The sequence below is a fragment of the Aulonocara sp. 'chitande type north' Nkhata Bay genome, linkage group LG3 (genome assembly GCF_057382095.1).
Source record: "Aulonocara sp. 'chitande type north' Nkhata Bay isolate Kocher_YH1m ecotype deep benthic linkage group LG3, A_spYH_male_GT1.1, whole genome shotgun sequence".
In the NCBI taxonomy this organism is placed as follows: Eukaryota; Metazoa; Chordata; class Actinopteri; order Cichliformes; family Cichlidae; genus Aulonocara; species Aulonocara sp. 'chitande type north' Nkhata Bay.
Window position 1 is genome coordinate 12,570,844 of NC_141346.1, and position 20,413 is coordinate 12,591,256.

The 20,413-nt window shown below is 41.1% G+C and overlaps 2 protein-coding genes across 2 annotated transcripts; one reads left to right on the forward strand and one right to left on the reverse strand.

The window, feature by feature from the left end:
• Positions 1-790: 790 nt before the first annotated feature.
• Positions 791-19,285, reverse strand: LOC147334011 (uncharacterized). The gene is made up of 3 exons (XM_086286475.1): positions 19,036-19,285; positions 5,604-5,713; positions 791-4,905 (listed from the first exon to the last, which is right to left on the reverse strand). The coding sequence occupies exons 2-3, from the start codon at positions 5,619-5,621 to the stop codon at positions 2,815-2,817; spliced, it is 2,109 nt and encodes a 702-aa protein (XP_086142601.1). The 5' UTR covers positions 5,622-5,713; positions 19,036-19,285; the 3' UTR covers positions 791-2,814.
• LOC147334012 (uncharacterized) lies at positions 6,365-8,130 on the forward strand. Its single transcript, XM_086286722.1, has one exon. It carries the CDS (start codon positions 6,739-6,741, stop codon positions 7,387-7,389), a length of 651 nt encoding a protein of 216 aa, XP_086142848.1. The 5' UTR covers positions 6,365-6,738; the 3' UTR covers positions 7,390-8,130.
• Positions 19,286-20,413: the final 1,128 nt, after the last annotated feature.

The following is a 20,413-nucleotide window of genomic DNA, read 5'->3' on the forward strand; positions in this document are numbered from 1 at the left end:
GTTTTGAGATGTGAGAGATTTGCAACGTTTAGCGCAAATCTTGTATAGTTAGTGTGTAGTGTAGTCAATAGTTTTGTTGTGTGTGTCAGAACAATGAGGCGGCTGCTAAATGTTACAGGAGTGATACATCTCCTGTTGTCAGGCCTGCAGGTATCAGGCTTTTGATGTTCTCCTTTATCTCATAGTGGACAGAAATTATTTTTTGGAGAGGCACAAATAATTTGTGTGGCATCAGATTTGATGCAGAACACCTGATTGTTCTGTAAATAGTTTGAAATGTTTGTTTAAAAAAAATCCCATAGCAGCATTTTTAGGTAAACAGCTGCAAAAATCTTTGTTGTTTGCAATACTCAGTAACTTTTTTGAAGAAGTAACTATATAATTAATTGCCCAGCATTGGTCTTTATATATTGTATTTTGCAGAGAGAGTTACAAAGTTTCAAAGTGGTGCTCCATGAGAGTCCTGTAGACGAGCAGCAGCACAATCCTGCATTGCAACTGCAAACCGCTGTTGCAATGCAGGAACATCTGCTTTATTGGAATGTGTGAGATGTTAACCACAATGACTCTTAAAAACACTGTCTCAAAGCTTCATGCCAACAGCATGTTTTTAAGAAAAATCAAACATATGTTCTTTCAAGATCATTTTAGAGTTTTTAATGAGCTGCAGGATCCTTCTTCAGTGTGAGTGGAGAACAGCCAAGTCGCCTCCTGTGATAAACCTCCACATGTACCACTGAAAACAGTTAAATTAGTTTGAATCGGAAATAATGGGTCAAACTACTTGTTCTGAGACCATTTCTTTATTTTTCACACCAAACTGTTTAATAAGATAAACTCTACACAGACTTCATCAAATATAACTAACACTTTAACATTATCAGGATTTCATAATACAAACTTCAAATCAACAAGAAAACAGCTGCAGAACATGTGGAAACCAGTTCAGCTTGAGTTTCAAATATAACTAACACTTTAACTTTCAACATTTCTTTGCTGCCACTGTGAATAAGATTGTGTTCTTTGCCTAATTGAATAAAGGTTACACTGACTCACTGCTCCATCTTCTGGTACAAACTGGCATTACATGGAAGTACAGCCCAAAACCAGTTCAGCTTGAGTTTCTTTTTTTCTGGACATAAAGTCACAGCAGGTGTTTTTTCAAAGCTGGTGGACAGATTTAGTTCATTTTGGAGGTTTTAAGAGCAACTGCTGTGAAAATATTTGTAGTTTTGGGAGAAAATGATTTAAGAGAAGATTTTACAACAGCAAAAGGTTAAATATGAATGAAGGGTTGAAATTTAACAGAGGTAACACATTAAATGAATACATTAAAAAAAAGTTAATTTTGGAAACACTAAGAAAGTTCAAATGAAAGAAATTGAAATATATATCCATATCTGCAATTCTGATACATTATTGGTTTGGTAAAAAAGACATTCCTATAACTTTAATAATACAGTAACAAGTACAACTACTAAACACTACTGTGTCCTAAGGGAACAAAGATTAAAATGTAACAGGGATAATTTTAGAGAATTAAAATCCCTCAAAGGAAAAAAATTAACTTGATATGCATATCTAGACATGCAGCTTCCTAAATGTAACATTCAGGATTATTCACTGCAGGTCCAGAAATCAGAGCTACCTCATCAGATCCAAGTGTGGCATCAGCTGACACTCTTTACAGGAGATTCCATCTGAACTCTGTGGAGCCTGATCTCAAGGTTTTTAAGTCTGACCCTGAAACCAGAAGAGGATCTTTCTCTCTCTTCAGATTCATTGTGATCCAGTGATTTCAGTCCTGCATGATCAGGCTGATGTTTGCACAGAGCAGATAATGAAGTGAAGGTTTTTGCACATTGGTAACAGTGAAACAGTTTATTTACAGCGTGGGATCGTTTGTGTTCGGAGTATGCACTGAGATTCCTGAAGCTCTTGTCACACTGGTCACAGCTGAAGTTCACTTCCATGTGTGTACGTTCATGTTTGTTACGATGACCTGATTGTGAGAAGCTTTTGTCACAGTGTCTGCACTTGTATGGTGTCCCTCCTGCAGTGGTGAAGGATGACCCACACTGGTCACAGATGTGCTTTTTGACCACACTGTGGAAGAGTTCATGTTTTTTAATGTACTTGGTGTGTGGAAGCCTCTCCCACATTCTTTGCAGTAGTTCATTTTGTCTCCAGTGTGGCTACGTTGATGTGGTTTTAGGTCCCGTTCGTGATTGGAGGTTTTTCCACAAAGGTTAAAGAGAAACGCTTGCCCACCACCACAGTGACGACAGGGTTGAGAAATGGATCCATGTTCTTTGCTCCACTCCTAAACAAAGACATTGTAAATCAGGGAATTCCTTCAACGTTTTTATCCTGAACGTCGCCTGAAATAAAAAGCATCTCTGCCAACGTCCAATTACATTTTACTGTTTACACTATAAAACTCAGGTTACTTCTTCATTTTTCCAAACAGTTCATTCAGTATAACTCCATAAGTTTACTGATCAGACTTTTTCCAAACAATCAGGTTAAAATTACAAGATAAAAAATCAATACATCCTCACAGTAACTGCACTTGTAGAGTTACTTTCTGGAGTGGATCTGTTGGTGTTTTTTCAGCTGATTTGGAGCTTTAAAAGTCTTCTCACACAGGTCACATTTATAAGGTCTCTCCTCAGTGTGTTGTTGTAACTGTGCATCTGTTGCAAACAGTTTCCCACACTGATCACAGCAGGAAACATCATTTCCAGTGTGAATCCGTAGGTGAATATTTCGGTACCGTTTGTCACTGAAACTTTTTCCACAAAAGTCGCAGCTCTACGCCTTAATTCCAGAGTGGGTAACTAGATGCCTGTGTAAGTCGCTATTTAGAGCAAAAGCCTTACCACACAACTCACAGTTGTGTGCTTTAAGTCCACTGTGGATGAGTTGGTGTTTTTTTAAGGTTCCAGCCTGGGTAAAAGACTTTCCACACAAGTCACAGCTGTAAGGTTTAACTCCACTGTGGATGAGTTGGTGTTTTTTCAAGTGTCCAGCCTGGGTAAAAGACTTTCCACACAAGTCACAGCTGTAAGGTTTAAATCCACTGTGGATGAGTTGGTGTTTTTTCAAGTGTCCAGCCTGGGTAAAAGACTTTCCACACAAGTCACAGCTGTAAGGTTTAAATCCACTGTGGATGAGTTGGTGTTTTTTCAAGTCTCCAGCCTGGGTAAAAGACTTTCCACACAAGTCACAGCTGTAAGGTTTAACTCCACTGTGGATGAGTTGGTGTTTTTTCAAGTGTCCATCCAGGGTAAAAGACTTTCCACACAAGTCACAGCTGTAAGGTTTAACTCCACTGTGGATGAGTTGGTGTTTTTTCAAGTGTCCAGCCTGGGTAAAAGACTTTCCACACAAGTCACAGCTGTAAGGTTTAACTCCACTGTGGATGAGTTGGTGTTTTTTCAAGTCTCCAGACTGGGTAAAAGACTTTCCACACAAGTCACAGCTGTAAGGTTTAAATCCACTGTGGATGAGTTGGTGTTTTTTTAAGGTTCCAGCCTGGGTAAAAGACTTTCCACACAAGTTACAGCTGTAAGGTTGAACTCCACTGTGGATGAGTTGGTGTTTTTTCAAGTGTCCAGCCACGGTAAAAGACTTTCCACACAAGTTACAGCTGTAAGGTTTAACTCCACTGTGGATGAGTTGGTGTTTTTTTAAGGTTCCAGACTGGGTAAAAGACTTTCCACACAAGTCACAGCTGTAAGGTTTAAATCCACTGTGGATGAGTTGGTGTTTTTTTAAGGTTCCAGCCTGGGTAAAAGACTTTCCACACAAGTTACAGCTGTAAGGTTGAACTCCACTGTGGATGAGTTGGTGTTTTTTCAAGTGTCCAGCCACGGTAAAAGACTTTCCACACAAGTCACAGCTGTAAGGTTTAAATCCACTGTGGATGAGTTGGTGTTTTTTCAAGTCTCCAGCCTGGGTAAAAGACTTTCCACACAAGTCACAGCTGTAAGGTTTAAATCCACTGTGGATGAGTTGGTGTTTTTTCAAGTCTCCAGCCTGGGTAAAAGACTTTCCACACAAGTCACAGCTGTAAGGTTTAACTCCACTGTGGATGAGTTGGTGTTTTTTCAAGTCTCCAGCCAGGGTAAAAGACTTTCCACACAAGTCACAGCTGTAAGGTTTAACTCCACTGTGGATGAGTTGGTGTTTTTTCAAGTCTCCAGCCAGGGTAAAAGACTTTCCACACAAGTCACAGCTGTAAGGTTTAACTCCACTGTGGATGAGTTGGTGTGTTTTTAGGCTTCCAGCCACGGTAAAAGACTTTCCACACAAGTCACAGCTGTAAGGTTTAACTCCACTGTGGATGACTTGGTGTGTTTTTAGGTGTCCAGCCTGGGTAAAAGACTTTCCACACAAGTCACAGCTGTAAGGTTTAACTCCACTGTGGATGAGTTGGTGTTTTTTCAAGCGTCCAGCCTGGGTAAAAGACTTTCCACACAAGTCACAGCTGTAAGGTTTAAATCCACTGTGGATGAGTTGGTGTTTTTTCAAGTGTCCAGCCTGGGTAAAAGACTTTCCACACAAGTCACAGCTGTAAGGTTTAACTCCACTGTGGATGAGTTGGTGTTTTTTTAAGGTTCCAGCCTGGGTAAAAGACTTTCCACACAAGTCACAGCTGTAAGGTTTAACTCCACTGTGGATGAGTTGGTGTGTTTTTAGGCTTCCAGCCAGGGTAAAAGACTTTCCACACAAGTCACAGCTGTAAGGTTTAACTCCACTGTGGATGACTTGGTGTGTTTTTAGGTGTCCAGCCTGGGTAAAAGACTTTCCACCCTCATCACAGCTGTAGGTTTTCTTTCCTTTTCTTCTGTGAGGTTTGTCGGCCTCCTGAGAGCGCTGACTTCTTGCTCCATGTTGGTCCTGCAGTGACAGAGATACAAACAGAGGCAGTGAGTGAAATGCAGTCGTGGAACAAACTGAAACTCCCTCCATTGGTTGAATCAAACATGTCAACAAACACATTGTTGGTGTGTTTCCACCACCTTCTGGTGGCAGTATCACATTACAATGATGTGCTACAATGAGAGTTGTAATGAAAATGACATTATTGAAGAAATATTGATCAGCAGAGAAAATCTTTTACGCATAAGAAATTTCAAGTTCAACTGATGATATTGTTGTTTCAATGTGTGCTTATAAAATATGATCTTTGTATTTTCTTGTAACTTCTGTTACAAGAAATTAGAACTCTGAACAATATTTAAACTCCATTCAGAGTTACATACCATAAAATAATACTTTATGATTAACATAACAGTTTGATTGCTCTAATTACCTGTATTTACCTTGTGACATATTACAGGGCAAATTACATTCTGGGTACAGTTACATCACAAAACATCAACTGTGAACACCTTATGTTACCGTGGCGTTTAAGTCCATGGGAATTATGAGTGTCTACTCCCAAATTCCCATCCGGGCTACATTATTATCGGTTCATGGTATCGCTTAACTTTTACGAGTATGAGTACACACACATTTCACAGTATCGGCCCCGATACCCGATACCAGTATCGGTATCGGTGCATCCCTAATTGTAACTGTGATATTTTTCTCACCTTTTGTGTTGAAGTCATTGATTGTTTCCTCTGTAGTGGCTGAGCTGAGTCCAAATGGATGAAATTGTTCCTCCGTTGCACCACCAGACTCTTCTCCTCCTGTTAATCACCTGGGGGACACACACACAGCAGGATTTGTAAAAAGAGTTTTGATAAACACAATGCTGGACAGCAATGCTGTCATGTACACAAATACAGTGGGGCAAAAAAGTATTTAGTCTTTCCTTTATCCTGGTGCATGCTTGATACGGCACATGTGCATTCAGTGCTGCCATGTCAATCATGTTATAAAACACGGCAACTGGCCAGCGCCATTCTTTCCCAACCTGGAAGCAACACGAGGCAGCTCGTGTATCGATGTTACCAAACAAAGGCGTCCAGCCTGGAGAGCAGCTGTGAGACGAGCTGACGTGCAGTTCTATTCCATCTCCAAATATCTGTTGGTGCTCCAGACATTTTCATTCCGGTAAGTTCTAAATATGTTCATATCAATCTTTATAGCCTATTAGTTTTATTTTCGATGCGCTCTGAGCTCATAGCAAATTAGAACAAACATCCTACTGAGTGATTTTGCAGAACTACCTTCTATTTATAGAGTTGCTAATTATTTGGCATTATTGCAGCAAACCAGCCTATTAAATGGATGAATCACATCGTGACTGGGTTCCAGTGCTACACAAGGGACCTGCTTCAAACATACCACCATGCCAATCAGATTACTTCTTCCATGTGAGGGTGAAGAGGTGGCCCTTCAGGATAAGATGGTGAAGGTTTGCTGCGTTTGGTGAACAGTGTGATAATAAAACGAGGGAAAAATGAAACCTGCTCCTGTTAAATATTCTTAAGTCTTGTGCTGTTAAAATTGCTGTATTTTTTCAAAAGATACAGTAAATAAAGTAATGTTTGTAGTGAATGATATCATGTAAACACTCATGATTTTGTGTAAACATTTTGTCATTTGTAAACTATAAAATCATTTTTCTTCTTTGGCTCTCAGCTAAGGCGGTCGCACTTTTCTCCTCTCCTCCTCACCCTTATCTTCCCTGCTTAGCCTCTATGTCCTTGTCTGTTTCGTGTGCATTACTTTCCCTGGAATAGACTCACACGGTCGTTCTCTAAAACCTAAAAGAGAATTATGGATTTGATTAACTGGTCTCTGAATGCTATTGACACCCTTTTCTCAACGAGAAGTCTGGGCTCGGGAGAGCCCGAGTGCCCTGGAGGGACTTTCCCTGCCGGATACACGATGGACGGGTGGCAGAACTGGAGAGTCATGTGTCTGGCGGGACTGTCGATCGAGGACGCTGAAGATATCTATCTATTCGGAACCATGATAGCAGGGTTCGTGCTGATCGGAGTTGGCTTGGCCCTGGTTTATCGGAGAAATAAGAGAGCGGAACCGGCTGTTCAAACCCCCCCAAGGCTGTCCGCTGGAATTGAAGAGATGAGACGAGGCGCGACCTCTCACAACGAACGTAATATGGTCAACACCTTGGAGATGCTTACAGCTGCTGTGAAGGCTCAAAGCAACAACATTGAGCGTATGGGGGAATACATCAGAGAGAGGCCTGCTCAAAATGAGACCCTTGAGCGACAGCTGGACGACATCACGGAATGGATCACTGCAGCTTTGAGGTCTCAGAATCAAAAGAATGACAACACCACGGAACAGAAGTTTGATACCAAAAAAAAAAAAAAAAAAAAAAAAAAAAAGAAGTTTGATACCATCATGGGGAGGATCGTGGCTCTCCAACGGGAGCTCGAGAGGCCAGTGTCGGAGTGTTAGGGCAGCCAAAAATTCTCCTGGGCTGCTCGCATGGAAATTTACAAAATCAACATTGAGATTGCGGACCCCCATAACGGCGCCAGCTGCAGGCCCAAGGCTGGAGCCGAACAATCACTCACTGATAACGACTGTGTTACGGCTATTCTTCCCGTCCCATGCAAGGACACCTGGATTGGCTGGAGGACTGTTTACTTAGCCTGATAGGCCGAAGGACACTGTCTCAGCTAAACTATGGACACGCACACACACACACTTACACTGATAAGCACTCACTCATCCCCCCTCCCTTTCCAACGCCTTCGATGCTTGTGCCCTACCGGGGAAGATAGCAGTCAACTGGACCAGCACAGACATGCTGCAGGACCGGATGCGCTGTCTACACCGGCTCTCTCTTACCCTTTACCCGCCCCTGTTGCTTGTCTTGTGTTTCTATGGTGTATTGATAGTCATGTGCTTTTGTGCTGAGGTGTTTTTTCTGTTATCAAACTGTTCTCCCACTAGGAGCTCAGTCTGAGTGGAGTTTTTTTTCTCCTCCTCTTACCTCATATAGTGTATTTTCGTTGTTTTTTCCTATCAGCCTACCTTCTGACATGTCTGCCCAATGTGATGCTTGTGTAAAGTTGGTCAGAAGGTTCCTTTGTGAGTGCGCATGCGCCATTGGCGTGCTGCCTGCTGTAACCCCTAATTTCCCTCAGGATGAATAAAGTATTCTGATTCTGATAAATGCCATGGATTCTACACTGTAACTGATGTGATGTTCTATAAGGTGGTTTCAATAAAATTTAAAAAAGAGGCAAAAATTAGTTTGTTTCTTTATTCAACTTTTGAACAGTGGGACTCAGTCAGTATATATTCAGTAAATGCAAATTATTTACACGGCAGTGCACTACAGGCATAAATCTAGACCCCTAGATAAAACATTATGGGTCATTCCCACAACCCACAGCTTTACTGTGTACCAGCACAGTATCCAATAGCGGTGACAACTCCTCCAAAGTAGCAGGTGGGATTTTTCTTTTTTGAGGACGGCTCCTTTTACCTTTCAATACAGATGTTCTGTTTATGTTTTGAACAAGAGCCTTTTTTTGGGCAGCTGAAGATGCAGGTTCATCTGTAACAGTCCTTATGCCACAGATCAACATTGTTGCTTCTACATTAAACAAAAGAGCAGCGACATGGGTGCAGGTCTCTGCGACTCCGGCCATACAGCTGCAGTGGGCGACTTCAACCTTCCCTGTGATGCTCACAGTGACCCATGGCTGCGATGCTGGTTCATTCAGTCTTTGAGAGTGCAGGACCTGAAACACACACAGACAAAGTTCATTTAAAGACAAGAACTATGAGCCAAGGCCGACACAAATGTGTTTTATCTACTTTATCATAAATGTAACAAAGTGTTTAGAAAGTTAGCACATACATGTAATTTTTCATTTCTTTATGTGTCCATCTATAGAACGCTGCATGTTATAGTGTAAATCTGCCTGTTCTCTGTCAGAAACCTGCCTGCAGAAAATGAACCTAAAGTATGTAATGCAAGGATGTCATCACTTTAGAGATGGAGAAAGCATAAAGTGACAATTATGAATCACTTAATATGATAAGGAGATTCTGCAGGTCATTGATCAATGTATAAAACTAAAATAAAATGTATTTTTAGTGACACAGGATACAAACATGGAAGCAAGATGTGTAATTAGGATTATTTATAATAAATATGAATAGTGCAATTTCTTTAACCATAAAGAATAACAATCCTTCAGGACAATGTCACATCAATGCACTGAACTCACTATGTTATCCATCTAACAGCCTCCACATGTTCTCACTGTAATTTCCCCTCATGAATGAATTTATGCTGCACTAATGTGAATGTTTGCAGGGAAATCAAACGCGTTTCACTCGCAGTACTCGAGCTGACTTACCTTTGTTTGAATGACGACTTGTACGCGCTGATTCCACAGACAAGGTCCGAAAATATGTCAGGCTACGTCAGTAGCGGTTGGTCTTCAGGGTTTCTACTCCACGGCCGTATTTCATACGGGTCCACATTTCCAATGCACGCTATTTTCTGCAAGTACCGCCACTTCGCCTCTGGACGCAATCGGTCTCTATACAGTCCATTCTCTTTTGAGCTGCTTTTAAGCATCTTTCTTGTAGTCGTCGTTCCAACACAGTGTGTTTGTTTTGATTCGTAGACCCCGAAAACGACGCTGCGCTCCCACAATGCTTTGTGGCGTGACGTCAACTCCAAAGCCCTATGAAGTCCTATTCTACAGGCTGATTGCCCTTGTCACTACCCGATCCGTACCGGAAACCCGATCGGTACCCCGCATGCGCAAATCTTACGTCACTTCCTCTCTTTGCCAACATTGCGACATTCAATATGTTTGAATGATATGGTTAGCGCCCAGTTAGCTCCTAGCATTTCTCAGCAGCTCTGCCTCCTTTTCGACTACCAGGACATTTAAACAATGAATAATCCGTATCCGCAACAAATTTTTGCTTTTCTCCTCAACAGAAAGCGTTCCCCGATTGAACAACAGCGCCGTAAAATAAGAAGAATGGTGCCTAATGACAGAGTTAATAATACAGACTTTATAATATGTCACGTGAAGATTCAGCAGCCAGATGAAGTGTTTACTGGCAATTGACAGTGATAGCGGACATTATCATCACTTTTCCAACAATCCTCTCCACACCGACAAGCATAAACACACTCGATTATCACTAAATCAAATTTAACACACGTTTGTAATGACGCTAATTCAGTTTACAATAGGGTTCATTCGCTCAGTCAGCAGGTGGCGGTGTCCTCGTACACTGGGGAGTACACTGCCATTAAACGAACAGAAGAAGAAGAAAACCCCTGCACATGCGCGGTACGGATCGGGTAGACCCGATTTGTACGGTCTGACTTTGCACATGCGCAGTAAGGATCGGGAGTCCCGATCTGTCACTATCTTTTAATTTTTTTATTTTTGTCTACATTATATTAAATGTTTCATTATCGGAAACATGTTAAGAGATACTTGTTATTTTTAACATCTTAACAGATACTCTGACCTGTAACTATCGTAAAATGCTTCGACCGGAAGTAGACACCTTTCGCACATGCGGGGTACCGATCGGGTTTCCGGTACGGATCGGGTAGTGACAAGAGCACCTGGCTGCAGCCACTGTGGAGCTCCACAGTAACCGGATACACGTGACCTCCACACTAACCGGAAACACGTGACCTCCACACTAGCCGTAAACACGCATGGATACCGTGGAAGTCATGCAAGTTGATCGCAAAGGTTGGTTAAGTCTTTATGAAACACTTTTTTTGCGTTACAAAAACATTCCTCCTTATTTTAATGTTTTTTCATCGTGCTCCATGGCAGAGAAACACACAGATATGCTTTTTCCTGGGCCTGGTTTAAGTAAGAGAGCTGGATTTATCTAGGGAGTGAAGAGTAACGCAATTTCTATTCTCCGTATGTCCTGTACATGTGGCAGAATCGACAAATAAAGTTGACTTTGACTTTGACTTTGACTTTGACTTAACGGCTTCTGTGGGCGAGAAGAAGCAAAAAACACATTTTGCATTAGAGTATGATTTATTGTTGGCGTCAGAGATGCAAAATAACGAATACTTCAATACTGTACTTAAGTAGAATTTTCTGGTATCTTTACTTTACTGCTGTACTTTTTTGTGCCTACTGTATACTTCTTTATACTTCTACTTCTCACATTTTAGCACGCGTATCTGTACTTTGTAATGCGTACATTTGTAAATCAGCCCCCCGCACGCGTGCTTTGGACGCAAGATTACTTCAATATTTTGTACATAAATTATACTTTAGACCCTGTACTTCTTACTTCGACTTGACTAAAAAGTCGAGTCAGTGCTTTTTAAACAGAGGTATCTAAACTGTTAGCGTCAACACTGTAAATTTCATCACAAACAGATTTATATATTTATCAATACTTCTATTCGTCATTCTTTTCTGTACAGCTTTTTTATTGCCCAGATTTTAGTTAGCCCCTGTTCAATTGACTGTTATATGTCAATAGAAACATGTCTCACAAATTAAAGTGTCTTGTAAAATATTTGTGGGTTTTTTTCAAGAATTTTCTTCCCAAATCTATTACATGCCAACTGTAAATTCTTATTTCTGCTAAAACCTTAACTTAAATGTATATATGGTGTTTATCTGTTTCTCTCTCTGTTTTAGATGCACATATCAATCCGGAATTCGGGCTTAAAGCCAGAATTGCAGGAATGCAACACGTGTTGCAGAGGACTCTTTCACTGCCCTCTGTGCCCCACTTTCAGCCCTACTGTCAGGGCAAAGATTGAGGAGCATCTAAGTGTGCATATAAAAAAATGCTTTGCCTTTCAAAGGTATGTTTGTATTAAATATACTTTATAGTTATAAATATGCACTTTTTTAAGCACTTCTGCAGTATCTTTGTTGACATAAAAGTTGCTGTTGATATTGTACAGTTCAGTGCATTCATCTGCAACAAAAATAGTGTTTTTATAAAATATATTTTTATTTACTTTTCACCACTTTTCTTGACATAACTTTTGTGATCCATACCATTTTGCTTTCATTATTGAGGTTGGCTTGGATGTTTTTGTTAACATGTACAATCTGATTGTTAGACAAATTGATTGCATTCTATACAACTACATTTAAATTACATCTGTTTGTTTGTTTGTTTGTTTGTTTTTTCTCTTACAGATAAAATGATATGCCGGTGCAGGCTGGCTTGCAGGACAACAGGACACTTTCACCGCCCTGTCTGTAAGATTACAATCATACGGCGTGGGGATATGGCAAGGCATATATTGTCTTGTCAGCATTCTTCAATGCCAAGTCAGCCACCATTATCAGGACTGCTCCCCGCTGAACTCTCCGAGGAGACCCATATTCCTCCGGCAGTACTCTTCGAGGAGCCCCGTCTCCCCCCCCCAAGGTTTTGTCTTCGGTATCTGAACCATTTTCTGAGTCTTTGTTAGAACATTCATATGCTCCACCCTCTGTGTTCAATAAAACTGCAGCTGATGGAAAGTCCATGAAAATGACATGCCCTCACTGTGGCCTTACTCTTCGTAGCTCTGGCAAGCTATTTGCACACTGGAGAGAGGAAGCCAAAGCTGTGCTTGAAGGACAACACGTGCCAATTTTCAGACTGAAAAAGCGCAAGTTCCAGGAAGTCAGTCAGGTCAGTATTCACTTTAAACAGTAGTGTAATTACATGGTTAGTGACATTTGAATAACTGTTGTAGCGACTTCCACAGTCGCTACAGGCCGGGGCTGGAGCCTGCCTATTTGCCTGACGCGCTGTCAACTTTACGCAATAATGCGAGAGATGGAATTGTTTGCTTGTTTATTAAAGTGCTTTAAGAGTTTACAGAGTAATATCATCAGCTCCTGATTCAGACTCTTACAACATCACAGGCTCTAATAAACGAAGCGAAACATGTAGTGCAGCGGTCAACAAAAACTACGGCTACCGAGCCCTCCTCTCTGTCAAAATCAAAACCCATGAATGACAGACTGACAACGCCCATTTATGTCACCGCTAGCACCCACGTGACTCCCATAACAACCAAACAAATAAAAACCCAGTGATCATCAAAATTCAATACATTCAATTATGGCTCCTACAACTGTTAAAAAACTGTTCTGCAACAGAGAAATAACTGTTTTCATCCCCATTTGCCTGACACAGGAGCCAGCAGTTGTTGAAGATCTGTGTCCTGCTGTGCAGTGGGTTGTCCAAAATAAGGCACTTTTCCGTGGACATGTAACAATGCCAAAATATCTGTCCTTAAATCAAGGGGACCAGCAGAGGGTCTTAAGAGACATGTCAGAGGAAGAAGACACTGGAGCAAGGGACTTGTTCCTCGTTGTTTTTCAGTTTGCAGAGGACATGGAGCTCTTTTTGAAAGCATGTGCTTATGAGCAGGGGCTAAGGGTCAGTGCTATGACATGTAATGGACAAATGAAGGCACTGGCTGTGTTTGTTTGTTTGTTTAATATGTTGTTGTTTTTTTGTTTTGTTTTTTACGTAGTACAAAATTCAAATTAAACTTATTTCAAAATGTTGTTCACTTTATTCTGTGTCCATACTTATAATAAAGGATTACAGTGTAACAGCATTAAATGTAACAGCATTTTTTTTGAAGTTGTAATTTCAAAATAAAAAGCTTATTGTTGATATTAACAGTAAGAATTGTAATCAATAATATTTTTATACATTTTAAACATTAACACTGGGCTCTATCCTGGCCAATTGTGGACACTTCACTTATTCTTTTTTTTGACTACTGGGCCCTATTTCAGGAAGCCGGTTTAGAAAACTCAGAGTGAAAAACGATACTCAGGGTTGAGTAACCCCGAACTGTCCAACTCGGAATATTCGGTTTCAGAAAGGCTGATAACAAGTAGTTCAATCAACGCGGAGTTGCTTTAACCCCAAGTGAAGCGCGCGGACGAGGATACATAAAGCCCTGATAAGCGGAGCACAGATTAAGCGAGTCACCATGGAGACGGAGGGAAAGAAGGCGCGGTCAATGTATTTCACAGCGCTTGAGGCCGAAATTCTGATGGCAGCATATGCCGATAACATGCAAATTCCGCGGAAAAAAGTAACACAGCCACAGCTGCAAAAGAAAGGGAGCATGCATGGCAAAACATAGCCGACAGAGTCAATGCGTGAGTGTTAATATAAACATTGATCTAGGGATTTCCACCCATTTAACACGTTATTTTATCATATGTTATTTTATTTGTTATTTTATACATTTTATTTTGTGACGTGATGTGAGCGCAGGTGCAACCCAACAGGCCCCAAACGTGCCTGGCAGCAAGTAAAAATGAAATATAAAAATATAGTCCAAACAGGTAAGGTGTAATTGTATTATGAGCCATAGTGCTTGGTCTGTTTGTCCCACGTAAATCAATTGCAGTTAGAGGCTACATTAATTTTCTTTCTGTAAGCACTTTTTGAAATTATCTGAGCACATTACAAGTACACATTTGCTTACTCTGCTCAAATGTGGCCCGTTATAGCCAACAGAAAAAAAGCGGAGGCCCGAAAAACAGGTGGGGGTCCTCCACCACCACCACTCACAGAGGCTGAGCAGTTGGCCCTCAGCCAAAACAGTGGGCGCCCTGTGGCCGAAGGCATCTCTGCGGGGACATCCTCTGAGTCAATAACCCCGCAAGACACAAGTGCCTACATAAGAGGTAAATTCAAAATAATACATGATGTGCATACATCCTTTCTTCACAGTCACCTTTGCAGTGCTGCTCATTCATTTGATAAACTCTTTACCATAATGAATTATTTTGTAGTGAAGTTATTTTCCTACTGATTTTGCCTTCCCTCAGTCTTGGTTGTCTTTGAGAGCATAATGACAATGAAGTGTAAGGTGATTGGTATGTTTGTTAATTGCCATTTGGTCCCTTGTAAGTTATAAGTGACCTGTATAAACCTCATATTCTATCAGTTGATGGTGGTGGTGTACTGCATCTGGTGCAGCCTCCTGTTGAGCCAGACCAACATGCAGTTGTGAGTAATACTCCACAGATTATATGAGTTTACAGTAGAACAGCAATGTTGTTAATTTCCTTACTACAGGAAAATAATGAAGAAACATTGACAGCTGTTACAGAGGAGGAAGCAACAGAGACACTTTATGAGGTTTACATCTTTTAATACTTTGTGTACAGGAAACACAGGCGACCAATAAAGCCAGTTGAACAAAAAATCTGTTTTTCCGTCTTTCAACATGTTGAGGTGATGGGTCAAAAGAAATGATTGTGACATATGGTGTCTCTGACTGCGCTTCCATCTTGTATGTCCGTGGGAGGGTCAGGATGTTCATGGTTTGGATCACTGCTGATGTTTGGTTCAGAAGGACAGTGTTCTCCTCTAATTGTGGCAATGTTGTGAAGAATCACACATGCAACAATAATGTCACATGCCCTTTCTGGGGTGACCCTGAGTCTTTGCAGGCACTGGAACCGGGCCTTAAGCATTCCGATAGTCATTTCAATTCTGGCTCTTGTCCTGCAATTAGCCAGATTATATCGCTGCTGTGGGCCCGGTTCAGGGTCAGGGTAAGGGGTAAGCAAATAGGGTAAACATGGATACCCCCTATCACCAAGCAAGTAGCCAGTGAACTCTCCTAAGACAGAAGGGTACACTTCAGTTCAAATGTCCCTGAAGCAATTGGTCTTTATATATTTTAAAGTATTCTCAACTCACCATGTCCAAATTTTGTGCTCAGTGTACATTCACGGAATATTTGTGAGTCATGAACAGAGCCTGGCCACTTGGCTTCCACATTTGTGATAATGTTGGCAGCATCACATATGATCTTCACAGTGCAGAGAACACAAATTAGCATCCATCACCATGATGAAATAATTTGTTAGTTTGAAATGCTACAGGGAACTATGTACCTGTACATTAATGCTGTGGAAAGACTTCCTGTTCACATAGTCTCCTTCATTTACTAAAGGAGCAATGATTGGAATGTGAGTGCCATCTGTACAGCCAATCACGCCTGGGAACCGTAAAAATAAATGTAAAATTTAAGTAGTAGTTCAAATATCACCACATCATAAATTAAGTTTTGGTCATCCTGATACCTGCAATTTTGTGGAATCCCTCTTTGATGAATCTTGTGGGTCTGTGACCGGGGAACACCACAGATGAGTGCAGGAGACGTTTCAGTGCAACTCTAACATTCCTGACTGCCCGACAGACGGTAGCCTTGGAAACGTGCTCAGCGTCACCAATATTATACAGAAAGCTCCCGTTTGCAAAAAACCGAAGTGCAATACAAATAATATGTACAGAACTGAGAGAATGTCCGCGATGTGTCACATGCGTAATATATGGCCTGAGGATGTTATTCAAATAACTTATAGATTGTGCTGAGAAACGGTAACGTTCGCACAGAAAATCATCAGGAAATGATAAAATGTCCAAACGCGCTCTAATCACTCTCTCCCGGCGGAGAGCTCTGCGGAGGATTTGGGCTTCACGATCTACTGGCTCTTCAAGGAAGGGACACGCCATGTCTGACACTTCCTACTGTCAGGTTTCCGACAAAGGGGCGGAGACAGTCAGGGTTAGTTGAAGTAAACCTGCTAGGGGGCAGGTTAGCTTCACGGCGTGTGTCGTCATAGTGACTCATTCAGGCTTCAGCTGAACTCGCTTTGTGAAACCGAAAACCCAGAGTTTTCGTTAACTCAGGGTATACTTACTCAGTTTTTCCACTAAACCGGCTTCCTGAAACAGGGCCCTGCACTGCAGTGGACCAAAACAATGACACGGGTTTGATCTTAAGGATCTAATAGTTGTGTGTGTTGTGCATGACATTGCCACACAAATATGTATTTGCAAGATAGAGTAGAATAAATTATGACGCATGAAATATTACATAGGCTGCAGTGAATTTCTGTTGATGCAGCCTATTGAGCTTTAAGTTTCCCAGTCAAACTTAGCTTTGACGCACCTGCTAACAACACTTTTACTCTTTTACATTTCATAACAAGACACCATAGCCAAAATATTAACAAAATATATATTATTAAAAAATTCAAAGCTGCAGCACATACAGCAACAAACATCGTTAGTAAATGTGTCCTGGAGTTTATGCAGGTGCAGAAAGTGCTGCTGCTGTAAGTAAGCCTAACAGCTTACAGATCACTTATTTTTCTGGAAAGATGGTAGGAAAGGCATCACTGCTCATTTCTACAGTCTCCCAGATCTTGGAATACAATCCCTTTGTACCATGAAACCACTTCGCAGTACTATGAGTCCACTAAAACCTATAAAGAGAGTGATCCTGGAAGAAATGGGGCACACACTAGTGACCTCAACAATTGCAAGACAGCCTTTTCCCCGATGCTCAGATGGGGAATAAAAGGAAGTTTCATGAAAACATTAGGACTTTATCACCGTTTTATCTGAAAAGTTAATGGTAATATATAACCTAATTGGCTATAAAGAGTAAAAAATTTAGATACAATTTTGATTTTGATGAAAAGGACTGGTGCTATTTTAAAGAGTCACGTCGGTAAAAGTAGATAAATGTTTTAAGAAACATTTTATAGCATTTTGTGAACATACACAAAAAGTGGCCATTTTTGGCAACAAACAAGCTGAGAGAGTTTTATATTTTTGGCTCTCCTTGAACAAAAATAATAGTGCATAATAATCAATGTTGATGTTAATCAATTAGATGTCCCAGACTCTACTATTAATAATACAGCAGTCCCTCGTTTATCGCTGGTGTTACGTTCTAAAAATAACCCGCGGTAGGTGAAATCCATGAAGTAGCCAACTTTATTTTTTACAATTATTACAGATGTTAAGACTGTAAAACCCCTCACTACATGCTTTATACACTTTTCTCAGACAGGCATGAACATTTTCACACTTTTCTCTTTTGTTTAAACACTCTTAGAGTTCAAACCTTCGTAGAAACATAAGTCCAGTATTATGGAATGAAACCTAAAGGTGCATTTGAGGGTGCAAAACGTTTCGTCGGCATTGTTGTGTTTGTTTGGGAGAAAACTTCCAAACATACAGTACAGCACTTCAGAGTTACACTGCTAGCATCAAAGATTTATGTAAATTCGACAAGCTAAACGCATTCTGTACTGTACAGCAGGAGTCCCCAACCTTTTTGCGCCACAGACCACTTTAATGTCAGACAATATTTTCAGGGAACGACCTTTAAGGTGTCGCGGATAAATACAACAAAAGAATAAAAAAAAGAAACTGTGGTATTTTGTAAATGTAATAATAAACGTGACTTGAGCTGTGCGCCAATAACAATGACAGTGACATCCTCCTCTCTGCTTCTTAACGCTATCTGGTCGCTATGGTAACGCGTAAATAGTTCTTTCAAAATAAGACACACAACTACAACCATACATTTCACACCGGAGGATCAACTCTCGCGGAACGGTACCAAAAGACTCACGGACCGGGACCGGTCCGTGGGCCTATTAGGGACCGCTCCTGTACAGGAGACACTGGACTAGATTGATTGACAATGGTCTACAGCAATCAGAACGCACAACGCGATGTACTGTAAAAAAATAAATAAATCAGCGAAACAGCAAGTGTCACTTTTGGCCACGAACAATTTAGGGGATGGTGAATTTTTTTGAACAAACCCAGAGTGTTAAAACCCCCCACTTAAAACCATTTTTATTTCTCAGCAGCATCAATAGTGACAAAAACGCAATTTAGTTTTCGATGTCAAAGTCGATTTAACCGAAGTTACGTGTTTCCGGTTATTGTGGAGGTCACGTGTTTCCGGTTACTGTGGAGCTCCACAGTGGCTGCAGCCAGACCCTTCTCGGTAGTGACAGCCCTCCCCCACGCTTGTACCCGTGGCTTCCTGTCCTGGGGGTTGGCTCTTCTCCTGCCCTGCACCCTTTGTTCATATTCAAAGACTATTTTTCTGTATGTATTCTTACCCCATAGCAACCGCCAGATTATAATGTTGCAGACAATCACAAACTCTACAGTCTGTCTAACTCCAGTGTATACCAAGCAATCTATTATTCTTAACAGCAACAACATAAACTGAACCCACATTAAAGTTGGCTCGGTGATTACCTTTAGATGAGCCCACAAACCGAGAGAAACTCCGTGATGAAGCTGGAAGTCTTAAGAAACAGATCAGGGAGCAGAGACCCACGTGGTTCACGCTGATCTCGGCTACGATCCAGGACACAAGGGTGTGCAGATCGATGCAGAAATTAATCCCAACGTTGGCAGTGGTATATGTTCCTGTAAGTTTACTACTTTACTCCCGTTTCATGAAAAAGCAGCTCTCTGCTCGACTCCTCTCCTGCACACACACTTTGCTCCGCCTCCTTTTCCGGCTCTGCTGTGATTTGTTGCTGTGCGGTCACGTGACTAAGCAGACCAACGTAACCATGTGGGGTGTTATTTCAAAAGTAGCGCCTATCTCCTTTTCCTAAACTCTTTTTCTTGCCCTCGTTGGAAACGTCATCGTGGGAAGGAGATTTGCTAAGGACTCAGGGAAAGAGAGGACCGGTGCTGAGAATTGGAACAGCCTTAGGCTGTATCCCAATTCAGGTTCTGCAGCCCTAAAGTACGCAGCCTTAACGGTCCACAAGGGCCGCGTACTCAAAGACCGCTAAGGCCGGAAGTGCGAGGCTTGTGAAATACCGGTCGATCTCCGTCGCGCTGCCCAGGTTGCCTAGCAACCATGATACTAACCGCTGGAAACGTTTCATACAGCTTTGTTTGAGAGAAATGAAGGAGAACATATTTTGTTCATTTGTTCGTTTGTTTCTACACGAGCTTTGTGTGATTTAATAAGTATCTGAGGCTGAGACCACATGACTGTAAAACATGATTGTTGGGCTTCATTTCTGTACTGAACAGTCATTTTAAGATCAGCTAGTAAATAACAATTATGTTGTTCATGAGACTAAAGTCAGTGTAAATATAATATGGCCAATATTATAGTTATTATATTAATCATTATTAGTTATTACAGCAGTGAACTTGAACAATTCACGTAAACAATTCACTTTTATTGTCACATCACATGTGCAGGTACACTGGTACAGTATGGAAGAAATATAGTATCATCAGAATTCAAGTATTTTTAGACATTGAATTTATGACACTGATTTTTTATCCTCCAAATTTCCCTGCAAAAATATTCACCTGCAAAAATTCACCTGCAAAAATTCACCTGAAAAAAATTCACCTGCAAAAAATTCATCTGCAAAAATTCACCTGAAAAAAATTCACCTGCAAAAATTCGCCTGCAAAAATTCAACTGCAAAAGTGATGAACTTTAATGACCCAAGCCAGAGCAATCAGCACCAGATCGAGTCGAGTGGCTCTCAGCCAATTAAATTACGCTGTTTGATCACATGACACCGTTAGCCAGCAGTGTGTCTCCTAAAAGAGAGCTGTTTAAAGGTGAGTGATTAAGTTTTTCTCCTAAATAGAG

Coding starts and splice junctions, on each gene's coding strand:
- LOC147334012 (XM_086286722.1), top strand. CDS start 6,739: ATGGATTTGATTAACTGGTCTCTGAATGCTATTGACACCCTTTTCTCA.